The sequence below is a fragment of the Mauremys mutica genome, chromosome 1, assembly GCF_020497125.1.
Source record: "Mauremys mutica isolate MM-2020 ecotype Southern chromosome 1, ASM2049712v1, whole genome shotgun sequence".
Classification (NCBI taxonomy): Eukaryota; Metazoa; Chordata; order Testudines; family Geoemydidae; genus Mauremys; species Mauremys mutica.
This window is the reverse complement of record NC_059072.1, coordinates 23,995,906-24,012,867: the sequence shown is the minus strand read 5'-3', so window position 1 is coordinate 24,012,867 and position 16,962 is coordinate 23,995,906. Positions and strand designations below refer to the sequence as shown.

General features: G+C 41.4%; 1 protein-coding gene across 5 annotated transcripts in view; it reads right to left on the bottom strand.

Moving 5' to 3' along the window:
• MAGI2 (membrane associated guanylate kinase, WW and PDZ domain containing 2) overlaps positions 1–16,962 on the bottom strand; it is a 1,096,261-nt gene that overhangs the window by 749,491 nt on the left and 329,808 nt on the right. For all 5 annotated transcript variants that reach the window (XM_045031437.1, XM_045031446.1, XM_045031453.1 and 2 more), the window contains exon 2: positions 5,896–6,012. In XM_045031437.1, coding sequence (XP_044887372.1) covers positions 5,896–6,012 — 117 coding nt within the window. The remainder of the gene's footprint in view (positions 1–5,895; positions 6,013–16,962) is intronic.

Sequence of the window (16,962 nt, the reverse complement as noted above, 5' to 3'; positions counted from 1 at the left end):
TTCCAGGGGTTTACATCAACTCACCTACCTATTTGCCTAGTTTTACAACAGGCTACATAAAAAACACTAGTGAAGTCAGTACAAACTAAAATTTCATATAGACAATGACTTTTTATACTATACACTGAAATGTAAGTACAATAATCCAATTGATTTATGTCATAATTAGATGGTAAAAATGAGAAAGTCAGCCATTTTTTCAGTAATAGTATGCTGTGCATGTATGTATTTTTATGTCTGATTTTGTAAGCAAGTAGTGAGGTGTAACTTGGGACTACACAAGACAAATCCGACTCCTGAAAAGGTACAGTAGTCTGGAAAGGTTGAGAGCTACTGTGTCTTATCTGCTTAGATTGTCAATTATCTGGGACAATGACTATCTCTTACTATGTGTCCAGCGCCTCGTCCAATGGGCCATAATCTCAGTGGTGACTTTAGGCATTACCGCAATATAAGTAAAAATAATAATGAAACTCAATCTTACTAACACTTCCACATGATTTGTTTTATTTTTGCTCAAGATACATCAATATTGAACATAGCTGCCAATGACTCAACTTTAAATACACTCATTTTCAACTTTGGCATGTGCCCATGTTAGACAAATAACAAGAACATTCCCCAAGGGCCCTGCTTTGATTTATTCTGAGCCATCAAAGTCAAGTCAGTGCAATAACTAACACTTCTGTGTGCAAGAACAAAACATTCATTAAAGCTGGTAGCTGTGATTTTCACTGATGTGGACTCTTCTTTGCTGTTTTTCTGGTGCTAAGAAGAGGTTATTTTATCCTAACAATAGTGCCACGTGACGAGTAAGTGCAACTCTTAACTGCCAATATCTGGCCTTTTTAATTTGTTTATTTTAGAACAGTCATGCAGTCATTTTTCACTCATCAAAAGATATTTTTGACACGGAGCTAATTTGTGAGAAAAATCTGTCTCCTCTATACACTCTCCTTTGAACACCTTTGGAGGTATATTTTTACACCATACTGACTATAAATCCCAAATATTTTACCATTTCTACCAGCATCATGCAGTGTGATGTCTGCACATGCACATAATCCTTTGGTCAGATTAATCTTCTTCCTTGTTGTTTTCACAGAAGGATGAAAATCAACTGCTACTTATCAATTATAATTCTTAGATCACCCTTCCTGTCCTATCTCAAAAATAAAACCAGCCTCCATCCAGATGCTAGCTTTGGTAGGTGACTGAGATTGTCTTATGTCCAGTATTAGCTATCCTTTCACTTTCATATGCTCTTATTATTGATCATAAATAATAAACAACAATAAATGTATTATTATTGTTATAAATTATGTGCATCTTACTAGTACCCACAGAGTCTAATCAGGCATTATTGTCCCATTATGCTAAAGTATACACAGCACCGCATTTTCAAAAGACCTCACCTCCGATATGTTCTCAATGGGACTGACTAGGTCCTTACCACCAACAACAAAAGATTTTCCTCTAAGCCAGTGTTTTCCACAACACTTTATCCTTGCTAGTTAGGTCTCAGATAGGGCTATCTCTGCATGAAGAATAAGGAAGAATGAACAACCACTTCCTCTCTCACGCTCTGTGCACATGGCATCTGCAGTGTGGCTACAAGCACTATGTAGCACAAGATACAGCATGACAAATGCTGCCTCTAGCACTTATGGCCTCAGAAGAGTGTCTATGGCCCCTCCTCCATCCCAGATAGCACCAGGACAGTTACAGCAGAGTAAATGCTTGCTATAACTTTTCTATGGTTTAGCAACTGCCATATCTCACCACACACCTCCTCACGAGAATATTGTGCAGCATAACACCTCTGTGGCCATTGCTCCTCACCCCTCAATAAGCCTCTGCCATCCAATTACACTAAGGGTGAACTGTCTATAATAAAAAAAACAAACAAGAAAAGGACAGTTCAACTACTAACAACTGGACATTGAGATTTGTGCTCCGATAGGCTCCTCTCCCCTCCAACTACCTTTTTACAGAGTTCCCTGGCTTTCCTTCGATTATCTGACTGTTCAGAGCCCAGCTTCATCTGAACAGCTGTGGGTAATCTATGCAGGGAGTTAACTCTGTCTGCTGGTCTTCGGGAAGGACCTTTGCATTGCTGTGACGGATACAGCAGTGTCCCTCACACTGCTCAAAGGGCCAACTCTGTTTTAAATAGACTTTATTTTGCTCTCCATTGTTTGTAATAGTTGAAGCATTTAAAAGCATCATCATGTTGATTGTGTCCCTTGCTGCTTTTATCTCTTTTCTTATGCAGCTTCAAATTAACATGCCTTTTTCTTCATTTCCTTGTTTGTGCATCAGCTTCATTAATGCTGTCAGCACAGCTCTGGGGATAGAGTTAGTTAACTGCTGCTTCACTGCAAAAGCCTTGCAAATATAGTCCCAAATTCTGCCATTTGATATGTGCATGTAATTTCCATTGACAATGTAGTGAAAATCTATTTCATATGTCTATGACTACTGCGACACACGTACTGAAGGCAGCATTTGGGCTATTGGGTCATGTAGCCAGTTCCCCTTTGGTGAAAACAGCATTGCAAGGCCAAACACATGAAAAAAATGCAAGGAAAGTAAGCCCCAAGAGTCCAAATTCTGATCTGAGTCACACCCACAAAACCCGTTGGATTATGAGCAGGGAATTTGACCCACTCTCCTTATTTTTGCATATCTTTATACATTTCTTCCTGTTCAGTCTCTCTGCCCACAAAAGGGAAAATATAATTCAGTGGGCCAAATTCGCAGCTGGTAAAAGTTTGCCAAACTCCACTGACTTCTAAAGGCCTACCCTGATTTATAACAGCTGAGAATCTGGCCCTCTGTTTTTTGTTGTGCACAAAGCTCCGACACACTCCAACAACAGCTGTGTGCCTGTGTCTTAATTTGACCCTCAGTTTACAGATCTTTTGCTGTGACGACAGTGGGGGTGTAATTCTCCTTAAAGCGCTGCCGTGGCAAAGGACCTTCCTTAAAGCGCTGCTGCGGCAGCACTTCCATGTCGCTGCCCCTTTTGTCCCCGCATCGGCAGTCCTGCCAGACGGGGGGGTGAAGCAAAAGGGACAGCTGCTCCGGGGCCGGCGATTTAAAAGGGCGGCGCAGGCCAGGCAGCGTGGATGGGCTGGCTGGGGGAAGCTGACCCCCCAAACCCCGCCCCTTTTGTCCAAGGCCCCACCCTTTCCGGGGACCCGGAGCCGGACCCCCATACCAGTAAGTGTTTCATATTACTTTCACCCCTGGCTACTCTTATGTCTTGTGGCAGGATTTGTGGGAAGCATATGCATGAGCTACATTTATCATCTTTCTTAGATCTACTGGCAATGGAATAGTTTATTTGATAATCTTGCTCTATACCTGTGAAATCGTCTCTTTACTGTTTATAAAATAAATCATTTTGTATTGTCAACCATGACTTCTACCTTCTAATAAAGTTTCAGAAGTGCTGACTGCCTGAAGCACAAATTTAAGTCAATGGGAGCTTTCACTGCTCAGCCTCCCTGAAAAACCAGGCCCTTGATAATTTTTTAAAAATAAGTTAATAAGGTATATTAAAAACAGAAAATAGTTTTAAGAGTACATTCTCCTCTAAATGTGCAGGTGTATATGTCGTTAATATTGACTGGACTTACGCATGAACACTGGAAGCAGAATAAACCCACATGTAAGATATATTGTAGTCTCCTAAATTCTGACAGTTTTAAGAAACAAATGGACAAAGTGAGGCCTATTGTATATGATGATGTCCTTTTAAATATTTATTATTTGGGTGTAAGTAAACTTTTAAACAAAAATGAAAGGTAAACTCACTGTGTATTCTCTTAATTGTTTTATTTTAAAATTCCCATATTTTGGAGATGCTATCTCTCCAAGGGTTTTAAGAACATTTTGAACAAGATGTCATGATTACCAGACCAAGGTTTTTTTTTTCCTACCACCTGCAAATGGAGTAGGAAAATGGTTTTACACTGTCTCCAAGAATATGCCTGGTTACTTAGTAATTCAACAATTGTCATCCATGTCACTATCAAAGTAATTGAAATCTATTCTGATTGATGTTCTTGGATTTTTCAGGCTCTCTTATCAGTATAAATATTTCCTGGTCAGCTTTCTTATCCTATCCAAGTGGGTCTATAGTAGTTTCTTGTGATTGTTCTTTACCTCTAGTTCATTTCAATTCAATTCAAATTCTATCTACTCTGGAAGCCAACCTGTGAGTGAGTGTACTATCCTTCTGCATAGTCCTACTGCACCTATCTTTTTTTCACTGATACATTTGCTCCTGCTTGGTAACATACCTCCTTGTATATATTATAGTATGCAATGCAGTATTTTACTGGCCTAGTTAATTTCTTGATTTAGAAAAATCTTCAGGTCATATCATGCCCTCAGTGCACATACATAGCTTCCACTGACGTCACTGGAGTTTGCATGTATGGATTGATGGCATGATATAGCGCTAAGTCTAACTTACTCACTACATGAGAAACGGCTGACTACTGAAACTCCTGCTACTCAGATGTTCTCCCCCATCAAACCTAACCATAGGATGCCAGGTAGCAGGGACTAATGTTTTCACACTGTCTTTTAAAATATCAGTGGCAATCCATCCATTTTGGTTGACACTCTAAATTGAAGAGGGGTGTTATAAATACCCAACCTATTGTGTCAATGGCCCTCGATATACCCCTATGTTTAGATAACTTCTAACTATGCCATACTGAGCTAGGCCCTGGTCTCAAAACATCTTTGCATTTTCACCTCTGCTTGGATCCACTATTATTCTTCACAATGCATTTAAAGCAAACCCAGTTGATCACAACTCTCATACAAAAATAATGTTTCTGATCATCTAGATAATATATAAGCATCCTTTTGTCCTACCAGGGACAGGCTGTACACCTGAAAGTAAGATATTATATTTATTTACCTTCAGCTTCAAAAAATAGAAAAATGATTGTGCCTCTTTTTTAGTGCTACATATCTCCTTTCTTTTATAATCACGAAAGATAAAACTCAGATAGGAACACTGACAACATCACAGCTTTCGAAGTGCATTCACCCGTTACTGTGTAAACAGTACAGTCACTTACTTTAATTCATCTTCCTCGGCCCATCACACCTGCAAGTTCCAGGGTGCACACTCCGCACTTCCTGATTTAAATGCAGCAGTCTGGGATTTGGATTACATTTATCAAGCTATTACACTATGCCAGAAGTATCAGTTTTGACAGACATATTGTCAGTCACCAAACAACTCTATTCTGAGACACTTGGTGCTGCTAATCTGCCATTTCTTATATTACTACTCTTTATATGGCTAATCTACAAATATGCCAGTTGTATTCCACCAAAAACTTCATGCAGCTGCTAGACAAGTTAAACACTTGAGACCATACCTGCTGCAACTAAACTATGCTGTCTCCTAATTTGTATATTTCCTTCTTCCTCTTCCTATTATATTTCCATCTCCTCCAATATAATACATAAATGATAAAACCCTATGGATTCTATATGGTGCAGATAAAATTCCAACTATCAGACACCAGCTTAACTGTCCTGCAAAGTGGTCAAATCATTTTTTATTTTATTTTTTTAGAACCAGACCAACTACAGAAGAAGCCACTGTACTTGGAAATACCCTCTTTGCCATAGCTGCAGCTTCCAATGCTAGAAATTGCCTCTGAATTATTTCGAGTAGTCTCTAAACTATAATTTGGTCCACATCAAGCCACAAATGAGAAAGAAGCTGCTCTATCCAATAAAAATCCCCCCACCTCTTAGTATTTTGATGCTTTTGTGATTTTTAATTGGCATCTACATTCATTCTGGTAACTGGTCACCTCAATCAGAAAAAGAGCATATAATCTTTCCCATACTCACATGGCACTGTGCGGAGGTAGAGATTGTCTCGTATGATCTGCTGGAGCTCGTGGTCCACCGAACCTTTCTGGAACCGTAAATTGAGGTAGTGACGAAGGTCCTTATCAACGATGCCTCCTGTAAAACCGACAAGAGGCCACTGAATAAAAGACCAAACAAAGATAGTCACAGATTTTAACTTCTTTTTTAAAAAAAATTAAATCATCGCCTTGCTTGCAATAGAATCAGTCACTTGCAGGCTCTGCTACTGTACAGATCACTTTCCTTTATGCTACTGCCAGGACAAAGATGGTTTTTAGCTACAGAAATGCACTCAGCATAATAATGTAATTTCTTATTGATAAACAATTATTTTCAAGAATGAAAATACTTAATGACAACTGAGTAGTAAAATCCACAAAGTTAAAAAACCAGACATCTATGAAACAAAATGAGATGTCAAAGTATTTTACTGCACAGGCAGATAACATGTATTATGCTCTGCATGATTCCTTAGCCATTGCCCATCAGCTTATTAAAAGCTAATTCCCTTCTCCAAACTGTCCCTGTATGACATGTGAAAAGCTCTAACTCCAAAGGCAGTTAGAATACAATGCAACTAAAGCACTCTTAAATGTCCTGAATGTTCACAAAAATAATAAAGAATCAATGCCATGTTCACTATAAATGATCCTTGCATGTGGAAAACATATAATAGCAATCAAGTGTGCTTATTTCATTTCCACCACTGAAATCAAATCAATAGTAAGGTGATAGCATCTCAAAAAATTTTACAAACTTGCACGTAGATGACGGGAAGCAGGTTGAACATACTGTCTCTCCAATTTCACCATTACTTTAGAGCAAACCAGCTTGGACATTGAAGCACTGCTCTGCTGGTTATTGAATGCATCATATTCCATGATTAAAAACAGAGACATAAATCAAATCTAATTTATGTAATAAACATTTCCAGAAATATTTCCCCTCTATCTCAATTAACTAACTGATGGACCACATTTTGTTACTATAGGCAAAAATCTATAAATAGCTACATTTCTTACTGTTTAACATGAGGGAGGAGGGATAATATAGAAAACCCTTGACATGCCATTCACAGAGATATTCCCCAAGATGAAGCATCACAATTGGATTGATTTCTAACTTGTTGCATCACACATTCAACCTCAAAGCATGCAAAACAAAAGACAGTTGTAGCTGAACCCTTTCACAAAAGTACCTGAGCTCTGTATACAGAAAGCCTGTCCTGCAACCATGAGCAAATATCCTCCCCAGCCTGATTATCCCCATCACATCAAATGCCAATGGAAACAGCCCATGGTTATAAAAACAAAATACTTTTCTCCTTACAATTACTCCTACTTCCCTGTCAATAGCAAGTCAATAATCTTTTTACCCCCACTGTTTTTCACCAACTTCAAAACATTTCTGTTCCAATTCCACAAAAGCTTATAAATAAATTGTGAGCTTTAGTTAAAATCAAAAGCAACTGACTCCTACAATAAACATCCCATCAAGACACGCAAAAGTACCTATGTGCTGGTTTCCCGGATGGTCAGGACTTCCATGCAGGTCTCTGCTCTGCAGCTGTCCAAGCTGAGCTACTGAAGTCCATTACTTCAGCACTACCAAACCTTGTTTCTAACCACAGGCTTTATGTATAGGACTAGACCATGTCTACTCCTGCTAGTTTCTTACAAGAATACAGAGAAGTGAGGGCTGGAGGAAAGCTGCAGAGAAATGCTCTGCTAGTGATAGGAATTAACCATCCTTTCTGATTGGCTGTAAAGAGTAAAGGTCCTGCAGCTCTTGCTCTCCCTGCTCTCTCTAATGCGTGGAACATACCCACTGATGCAGATGCTTTCTGGCAGCCTGAGAAAATGCCAGCTATAGAACAACAGATGTAGTCTGCCTACTGACATAAGCTAGAATCAGTCACCTTATGGAAACGGCTCTGACATAACTACATTTAGTAGTGTACGTGAATTCCTGACCCTAAAAATGCAGTCTTGGTTTACATCCACCTCCTCAAAACAGCCATTTATTTCACCTTTGTCAAAAATACGCACCACAAATCCTTACAACACTACATGAAAAAAGTCACCTTTTTGTGAAAATGTAAATTTCAAATGAAAGTGTAACTATATATATTAACAATAAATGATATCCATAACCTTCTACTTCTTATGCACAGATTCAATAACTGAACTTAAGATCAACCTTAATACTTGACCCCTGTGGTTCAGAAAAAGAACCTGCAAGCACAAGTGCAACATACTAAAATTGTACTCTGCACATTGTTATATACTGTAGCATGGAAAAAAATTGTTTTAAAGATCTGATCTAAAGAGCAGTCAGAGAAATCACAAAAAGAATATGTACAAGCCACAGTATTTCCCTATCAAAAAATCATTATGTTCCCAGCATTAATTGACATTTGGACATATGATGCTATTTTGCAATTATGATAGAACAATTACGTTTACACTTTAGAAGGCTGAAACTGTACTATATTCCATTTCATATGCATGACAAATACTCCTACTGGAAGGAATTTTTATTTAAGCAAAACACTTGACATTTTCCCCTCTCGATCACTCTAAAATGTTCTGCTACTCTAATTCATTTCAATGTTCTTTAAAGGCGTGCACCAATTTTCTCCCCATTGGTGCTTAATATATCTTTAAAAAATTGGCAAGCAGCCTGTTAGTAGCCTGATCTTGCTCCCACTGAGGTCAAAGGGAGAACACTCAGTGACATGAGTATGAGCAGTACTGGGCCCTAAGACTTTAATCAGGGAGACTCATTTAACAGAAATGGGTTACATTTAAATCTTCTGATACAAAAATCAGGAGCAACATCATAAGAAGAGAAATACAAAAAAAGGAAAATGTTCTATAAAAGGCTGTAATAAGGTTTAGCAAAATTATACATTGAGCTTATTTTAGAAAGAAAAGGAAAGCACCACTGGCACTATCTGTAAGAGCTAAGAGTACTTAACCTGAAGGATGAGAACTTGAGAAAAGAACTTTGGATGAGAAGTAGCCTCTGTTTTTGTGGAGAAGTAGAGACATACAACTGACCATATCCAACTCACCTGAGATCATTTCCTGGCTTCCATGACAGGTTAACTTTCTGTACAATGCAACTTTCCTTTAAAAAAAATTAATCAGGTAAGTTTATAGCTATTTTGGTTGTGAATAAACATCCCTAACATGAAGAGGGATTAACCAACAGAACATTTTCCTGAGCCTGCTGGCAGCCTGAAATAATAGCTCTACAAAGATGTGAATTGCACCATATACCTTGGTAGGTATAGGCTGTGTGCCTAACATGTGATACTATTGCAAATGTTTGTGCAAAGCAGGTAAATATATGCAGAAATGGCCAAATAAACAAAGGGCATAAATAGTTGTGCCCCTAAAATTGCTCCTTCCAGGTAGACGCTGAATGTAACAGTTACTTTACTAAGGACCTGATCTCACAAATTGCTCAACATGGATAGGCACACCTGTGCCAATGTGGAGCCCCACTAAAGCCAAGCACAACAGCTTGCAGGACAGAGTCCTATAAGTTACTATGTTCTTAAGTTACCCTGCACATTCTACCAATCTCCCATTGTAAAGAGCGGAAGAGCTACTGTGCATGATGGAGACTAGATGGTACTGGGTTCCTAAATCCATCCCACAGATCATAATTAAAAATTAATTTGGTCCTCTCCACAGGTTAAGTCAGACAACTATGTCATAGAGGATCCATGTATTAGCAGCCATGTCTGGTCTTTTTTTCCCGGCTTGAGGCATATACTGTGTTTCAGTTCCATTTAATTTCAAGGAATCCCACGGCTTTACTAGCTACCAGTAATGATCTCTTTCATAATGCACGCAAAATAAACACAAAATGCAAAGTTAAATGCAAAGTACTACGATGGGGAAGGAAAAACCAAATACCCAGCTACAAAATGGGGAATAACTGACTAGGTGGTAGTACTCCTGAAACAGATCTGGGGGGTTATAGCGGATCACAAATTGAATGTGAATAAAATGTCTGATGCAGTTGCAAAAAAAGTTAATGTTCTGGGGTATATTAACAGGAGTATCATAAGACATGGGGGGTGTATGGGGTGTTCAGGGAGGGGTAGCACCTCTGGTGTAGGGGCATGTCGTGTCCTTCTAGGGCAGCTCATCCACCTTTGGTCCCCACCTGTCACTCAGCTCTCACCTGTGGCTCCCAGTAGCTGTAGCATGCGCAGCGGCCACACCCCGGGCAACAGCTTCGACAGGCTGGCTAAACCAGGTTGAGGGTAGCCGTCGGGCATAGACCTACAGTGAGATAGGGCCTTGTCTATCCCGAGCATGTGAAGACAGACTCTGGCGGATTGAGCGGATGAGACCTTTTAGAATAGGACCAACGGTCATGAAGGCGGTTTCTGCAAGCGACGTGGTACGCTAAGAGCACGGCAAGACGCGAAAGACGCCCTGGTCAACCACTGCGCCCAGCCCATCTCCAACCGTCTCGACTTTTGTCCTGCCATTGGAGCAAGATGGAGTCTGGGAAGAGAGAGTGAGGCTGACTATGCGCACCTCTCCCTCACTTTAATCCAATCCACGCGCAAGTCTTGACATCCCTCCAATTTTCGTAAACCTTAAAGTCCTGTGGCGATGGGCGAGCGACGAAGCAGCAGGTGTGGATACACTGGGAGCTGTAGCCGCGGACCTGCACACAGGCGGCTCAGGTCTAATGGTCATCTTCCTGCTGACCGAAGCAACAGCTGGATTCGGCGTCTACCTGAGTGACTGAGCAGTCCTCTTTAGGACCGCACTGCTCACCTCCGTAGTAAGAGGAAGGGGGTAGAAAAGGTGCCCTAAACATTGTTTGCTTCATAGAACCCTGGCCAGCTTACCGCGGCTGGAGGGGATCCCATCTTATGCGGTCGAATAACAAAATTTCAAATAATAAAACGTAAGGTGACACCACTCATTATTGGTACATGGAATGTACGTACGCTTCAAGACAACCCCTCAGCAGATCGACCAGAAAGAAGAACAGCCCTGGTCGCCAGAGAGCTCGCAAGATTTAACATTGATATTGCGGCCCTGTGTGAAACTCGTCTAGCCAACGAAGGTCAGCTCACAGAAACAGGAGGTGGTTACACATTCTTCTGGTGTGGACGCAGCAGTGACGAACGTCGTGAATCTGGAGTTGGCTTTGCGGTTAAGAATCATCTTGTCCGCAAACTTGCCAGTTTTCCCAAGGGCGTGAATGATCGACTCATGACACTGCATCTCCCACTACCGAGAGGAAAGCGAGTTATGCTAATCAGCGCTTACGCACCCACAATGACGAATCCGGATGAAGTAAAGGACAAGTTTTATGAAGATCTTGATGCCCTACTCTCATCTGTGAAGTACACCGACAGGCTGATTCTACTTGGCGATTTTAACGCAAGAGTACGATCCGATCACTCTGCCTGGGATGGCGTCATTGGAAAAAATGGAATCGGCAACTGTAACAGCAATGGCCTACTACTATTGAAGACATGTGCGGCTCATGATCTGATCATCACCAATACCATCTTCCGCCTGCCCACTCGCAAAAAGACGTCCTGGATGCACCCACGCTCCAAGCACTGGCATCTCATTGATTATGTCATTGTGCGGAGGAAAGACACACAGGATGTAAGGGTGACCAAGGCCATGCCGAGTGCTGACTGTTGGACTGATCATAGACTTATCTCTAAATTAAGCCTTCACATCAAGCCAAAGAGACGTCCGCAGGGAAACAAAGCTGTGATGAAAAAGATCAACGTCAGTAAACTGAGGAACCCCAACACAGCAGCTTTACTAGTAGAAGATCTTGGCAACCAACTCTCAGAGCTGCAATTAGAGGAAAATGTTGAGAGGAACTGGGAACGCTTTCGTAATATTGTGCACTTTTCTGCACTAAAGGTTCTTGGACCCTCACACAGGAAACAGCAGGACTGGTTTGATGAAAACGACGAAGAGATCAAGGCTTTACTTGCTGAAAAGCACCGCCTTCACCGTGCTCATCAGAATGACCCGTTGTCAACAGCTAAGAAAAATGCCTTTAACAACATTCGCAGGACCGTACAGAGTAAGCTTCGCAAGATGCAGGAGTCCTGGTTGAGTGCCAAAGCAGATGAAATCCAGACATTTGCTGATAGAAACGGTTCTACGAAGCCCTTAGATCCTTGTACGGACCTCGGCCTTCAGGGAGTTCCCCTCTACTTAGATGGTGTAACTCTCATTACTGAGAAGACTCTGATTCTACAGCGTTGGGCTGAGCATTTCCAATCTGTACCGAACTGCCCATCTTCCATCAATAACGAGGCGATTGACAGAATGCCCCAGGCAGATATCAACTACAGCCTGGACGTTCCACCATCAGAGACTGAAACCTTACAGGCCATCAGCCAGCTGTCCGGTTGCAAGGCCTCAGGATCTGATGCGATTCCAGTGGAAATCTATAAGGATGATGGTGCAATGCTTGTTGACAAACTCACTCAGCTGTTCCAATCTTTCTGGAATCAAGGGTCCATTCCTCAGGAATTGAAAGACGCGTCCATCGTACACCTCTATAAGAGGAAAGGAAATCGAAAAGTTTGCGATAATCATAGAGGAATATCACTGCTTTCTAGCGCAGGTAAGATCCTTGCACGAGTGTTGCTGAATCGCCTGATTGACCACCTGGAACAGGGTCTACTACCCGAGACACAGTGCGGCTTCCGCAAAGAGCGTGGCACTGTGGACATGATCTTCGCAGTCCGTCAGCTCCAAGAGAAGTGTCAAGAGCAGAATCGCGAATTGTATACCGTCTTCGTGGATCTTACCAAGGCTTTTGACACTGTCAGTCGCGAAGGTCTGTGGTGCATCATGTCGAAGTTTGGGTGCCCTGACAGATTTATCCTGATGGTACGTCAGTTCCACGACGGCATGACGGCTCGTGTTCTGGACGACGGAGAAGCTTCAGAGGCCTTTCCCATCACAAACGGCGTCAAGCAAGGGTGTGTGTTGGCACCGACCCTGTTCAGCATAATGTTTTCCGCCATGCTGTCAGACGCATTCAGAACAGTTCCTTGGGAATCAGCCTGAGATACAGGACTGATGGGAAACTGTTCAACCTGCGAAGACTCCAGGCTGTCACCAAAATAAAGGAGACTGTGCTACGAGACCTCCTTTTTGCTGATGACTGTGCCCTGAATGCTGGATCAGAGCAGGAAATGCAAGCTAGCATGGATAAATTCGCAGCAGCATGTGACAACTTTGGCTTCCTCATCAACATAAAGAAAACCGAAGTGTTGCACCAGCCAGCTCCGAAAGCCCAACACCAAGAGCCCACCATCACAGTGAAGGGACAAAAGCTGCAAGCAGTGGACCAATTTACATACCTTGGCAGCACCCTCTCCCGCGCAGTGACAATTGACATCGAGGTCAATTACAGAATCGCCAAGGCAAGTTCTGCATTTGGCGGACTGCTGACCAGCGTGTGGGACCGCCGTGGAATAAGCCTTGCTACAAAGCTTAAAGTCTACCGAGCAGTAGTGCTAACTACCCTGATGTATGCCAGTGAGACCTGGACTGTATACAGGAGGCACGCTAGGCAGCTGAACCACTTCCATATGACTTGCCTCCGCAGACTCCTGAGGATCCGGTGGCAGGATAAGGTGCCAGATACAGAAGTCCTTTCCAGAGCAGGCCGGCCGTCAGTTTTTACTCTGCTCATGAAAGCCCAGACGCGCTGGGCAGGCCATGTTGTAAGGATGCCAGACTACCACATCCCCAAACAGCTCTTCTATGGTGAGCTGTCTCAAGGAAAGCGATCGCACGGGGGACAAAAGAAGCGATACAAAGACACGCTGAAAGCCTCTCTTAAGTCCCTGGATATCGACATCACCTCCTGGGAAACCCTGGCACAAGATCGATCGACATGGCGTACGCTGATCCACCAAGGCTGCCAGACATCTGAAGCCAGAAGGATAACCATAGCACAAGAGAAGCGAGCACTCCGTAAAGCCAGAGCTGCAAATGCTGTAACAGTGGTGTCCACGCATGTCTGCCCGACATGTGGCAGAACATTCCGTGCCCGTATTGGCCTTGCCAGCCACCTGCGCACGCACTGTGGACAGCTTACAACCTGCTAGATGTCAAGGCCTTCTTCGAAAACGATGGACGAACATCATCATCAATAAGACATGGGAGGCAATTGTACTCAGCACTCGTGAGGCTGGAGTTCTGTGTCCAGTTAAGGGCACCACACTTTAGAAAAGTAGTGAACAAATTGGAGAGAGTCCAAAGAAGAGCAACAAAAATGATAAAAGATTTAGAAAACCTGACATATGAGGAAAGGTTAAAAAACTGGACATCTTTAGTCTTGAAAAAAGAAGACCGATGGGGGATCTGATAGCAGTCTTCAAATAATGTTAAAGAGATGTTATCAAGAGAACGGTGACCTATTATTCTCCATGTCCACTGAAGATAGGACAAGAATGGTTTGTTTTCACAGTGGAGAGAGGTAAATAACGGGGTCCCCCAGGCATTTGTACTGGGATCTGTGCTGTTGATAAATGATCTGCAAAAGGGGCTGAACAGTGACGTGGCAAAATTTGAAGACAATACAAAATTATTCAATATAGTTAAGTCCAAAGATGACTGAAGAATTGCAGAGGGATCTCACTGCCCTGGGGGACTAGGCAACAAAATGGCAGATGAACGTTAATATTGATAAGTGCATAGTAATGGAGTCATTGTGAAAAGTTCTCTGAAAACATCCACTCAGTGTGCAATGGTAGTCAAAAAAGCTATCAGAATGTTAGGAACCATTAGGAAAGGGATAGATAATAAGATTGAAAATGTCATAATGTCACTACATAAACTGATGGTATGCCCATACCACAAATACTCTATGCAGTTCTGGTCACCCCATCTCAAAAATATATATTAGAATTGGAAAAGGTACAGAGAATGGCAACAAAAATGATTACGGGTATGCAACAGCTTCCATATGATGAAAGATTAAAAGACTGGGAGTGTTCAGCTTAAAAAAAGAGACAATTAAGGGGCCTAAACAATCATGCATGGTATGGAGAAAGTGAATGGGGAAGTATTATTTACCCCTTCACATAACACATGAACCAGGGTTCACCCGATTAAATTAAAAGACAGCAGGTTTAAGACAAACAAAAGTAAGAATTTCATACAACACAGTCAACCTGTGAAACTCATTGCCAGGGGATGTTGTGAAGGCCAAAGATATAAATGAGTGAAAAAAAGAAAAAAGGTAAGTTTCTAGAGGGTAAGTCCACCAATGGCTATTAGACAAGATGGTCAGGGATGCAACTCTATGCTCTGGGGGGCCCTAAACCTGACTGCCAAAAGCTGGAACTGGATGATAGGGGATGGATCACTCAAAATTTGTTTTGTTCATTCCTTCTGAAGAATCTGGCATTGGCCACTGAGAGAAGACAAGTATCAGAGGGGTAGCCGTGTTAGTCTGGTTCTGTAGAAGCAGCAAAGAGTCCTGTGGCACCTTATAGACTAACAGACGTTTTGCAGCATGAGCTTTCGTGGGTGAATACCCACTTCTTCAGATGCAAGTCTGAAGAATACCCTTGCATCTGAAGAAGTGGGTATTCACCCACGAAAGCTCATGCTGCAAAACGTCTGTTAGTCTATAAGGTGCCACAGGACTCTTTGCTGCTTGCTGAGAGAAGACAGGATACGCTAGATGGACCCTTGGTCTCGACAACTGTGGCTGTTCTTATGTTCTTAAGAAGCAACAGGCTTAACTTGTAGCAAGGGATTTTTAGGTTATATATTAGGAAAAGCTTTCTAACTATAAGGATAGGTGAGTTCTGAAATGGGTTTCTAAGGGAGATTGTAGAATCCCCATCACTGGAGGTTTTTAAGAATAGGCTGGACAAACACCTATCAGGGATGGTCTAGGTATAGCTATTGCTTCTGCTTCCGCTCAGGACTTTATGAGCAATTCCAGCCCTATATTTTGATGAGTCTATGTCTGTTTTAGATGCAGCTACCAATCATGATGGCAAACTCGTAGACATGACTGAACTTGAACTCACAGATTATAAAATTAAATACACTTGGTCAAACTAAGAACTGCTGTCTTTGCATGTTTCACCCATGAATTTAATGAGCAAAGTATAACCTTTCATAGTGTTTTAATATATACTGTGTCTAGTTTCTTTCTTCTCTCAAAAGCTAGTAGCAAAGCCCATTTTGTAAAGAAATGCAATAAAAATACACAAAAGGATATTAAACAGTTTGTAGCTGATTAAAAAATTCAAAACTGGAGAGGATAATTGCCATTTCTGAAAAAATGACAGAGATAAATGTAAGAAGGTTTATACTTTTCCCCAGCCTGAATGTCGTTACGGCTTTTCATATTTTCCCATTTTGTAACCCTGAGATGCTGCAGATGGAACTTTATAATTTTTATTTTTCAGAGAAGGTCTGGTTGCAAAGTGTGAACATTCCTCTTGCTATTGAAACTACATTAGGAGTAAGAAATAAAATATTTAAAGCTAATATAATTTTTTCTGGCTTTAGCTTACTTATAAATATTTTACAAAATGTTCATGAATTACTACTTTCTCATCCTGTATCATAACTTTTCAACAAAGTGACTTCCTAGGACCTGGTATGGTAGATGTTATTTGTATTTTAACAGTATAATCAATTGCATCTCAACCATGAACAACTGTCTTGGAGATTTTATTTACAGGGATTAGACTCTAAAAGATTTCTGTTTTTCTGGGTTCTATAAATACTCTTTGTAAGAGAAGTCTATGAGTAAGCGAGTCTCATGTCTAAATTTGCATCTTTCCAGGACCTACATGCCTTAGAAAAGTAAAAGGTAAATTCCCTAAGATATGCTCCTTGTGAAATCAAATAGACAAAGGCCATACTTGATTTACAGGATGATTGTCAAAATATTGCCGCTGACTTGCGGAAAAGCCTTGTAAAATCATGGAAAAGTAATAATGGACCCTATTATTTGTGGTCATTTGGAAGAGGGTTGACAGCAGGA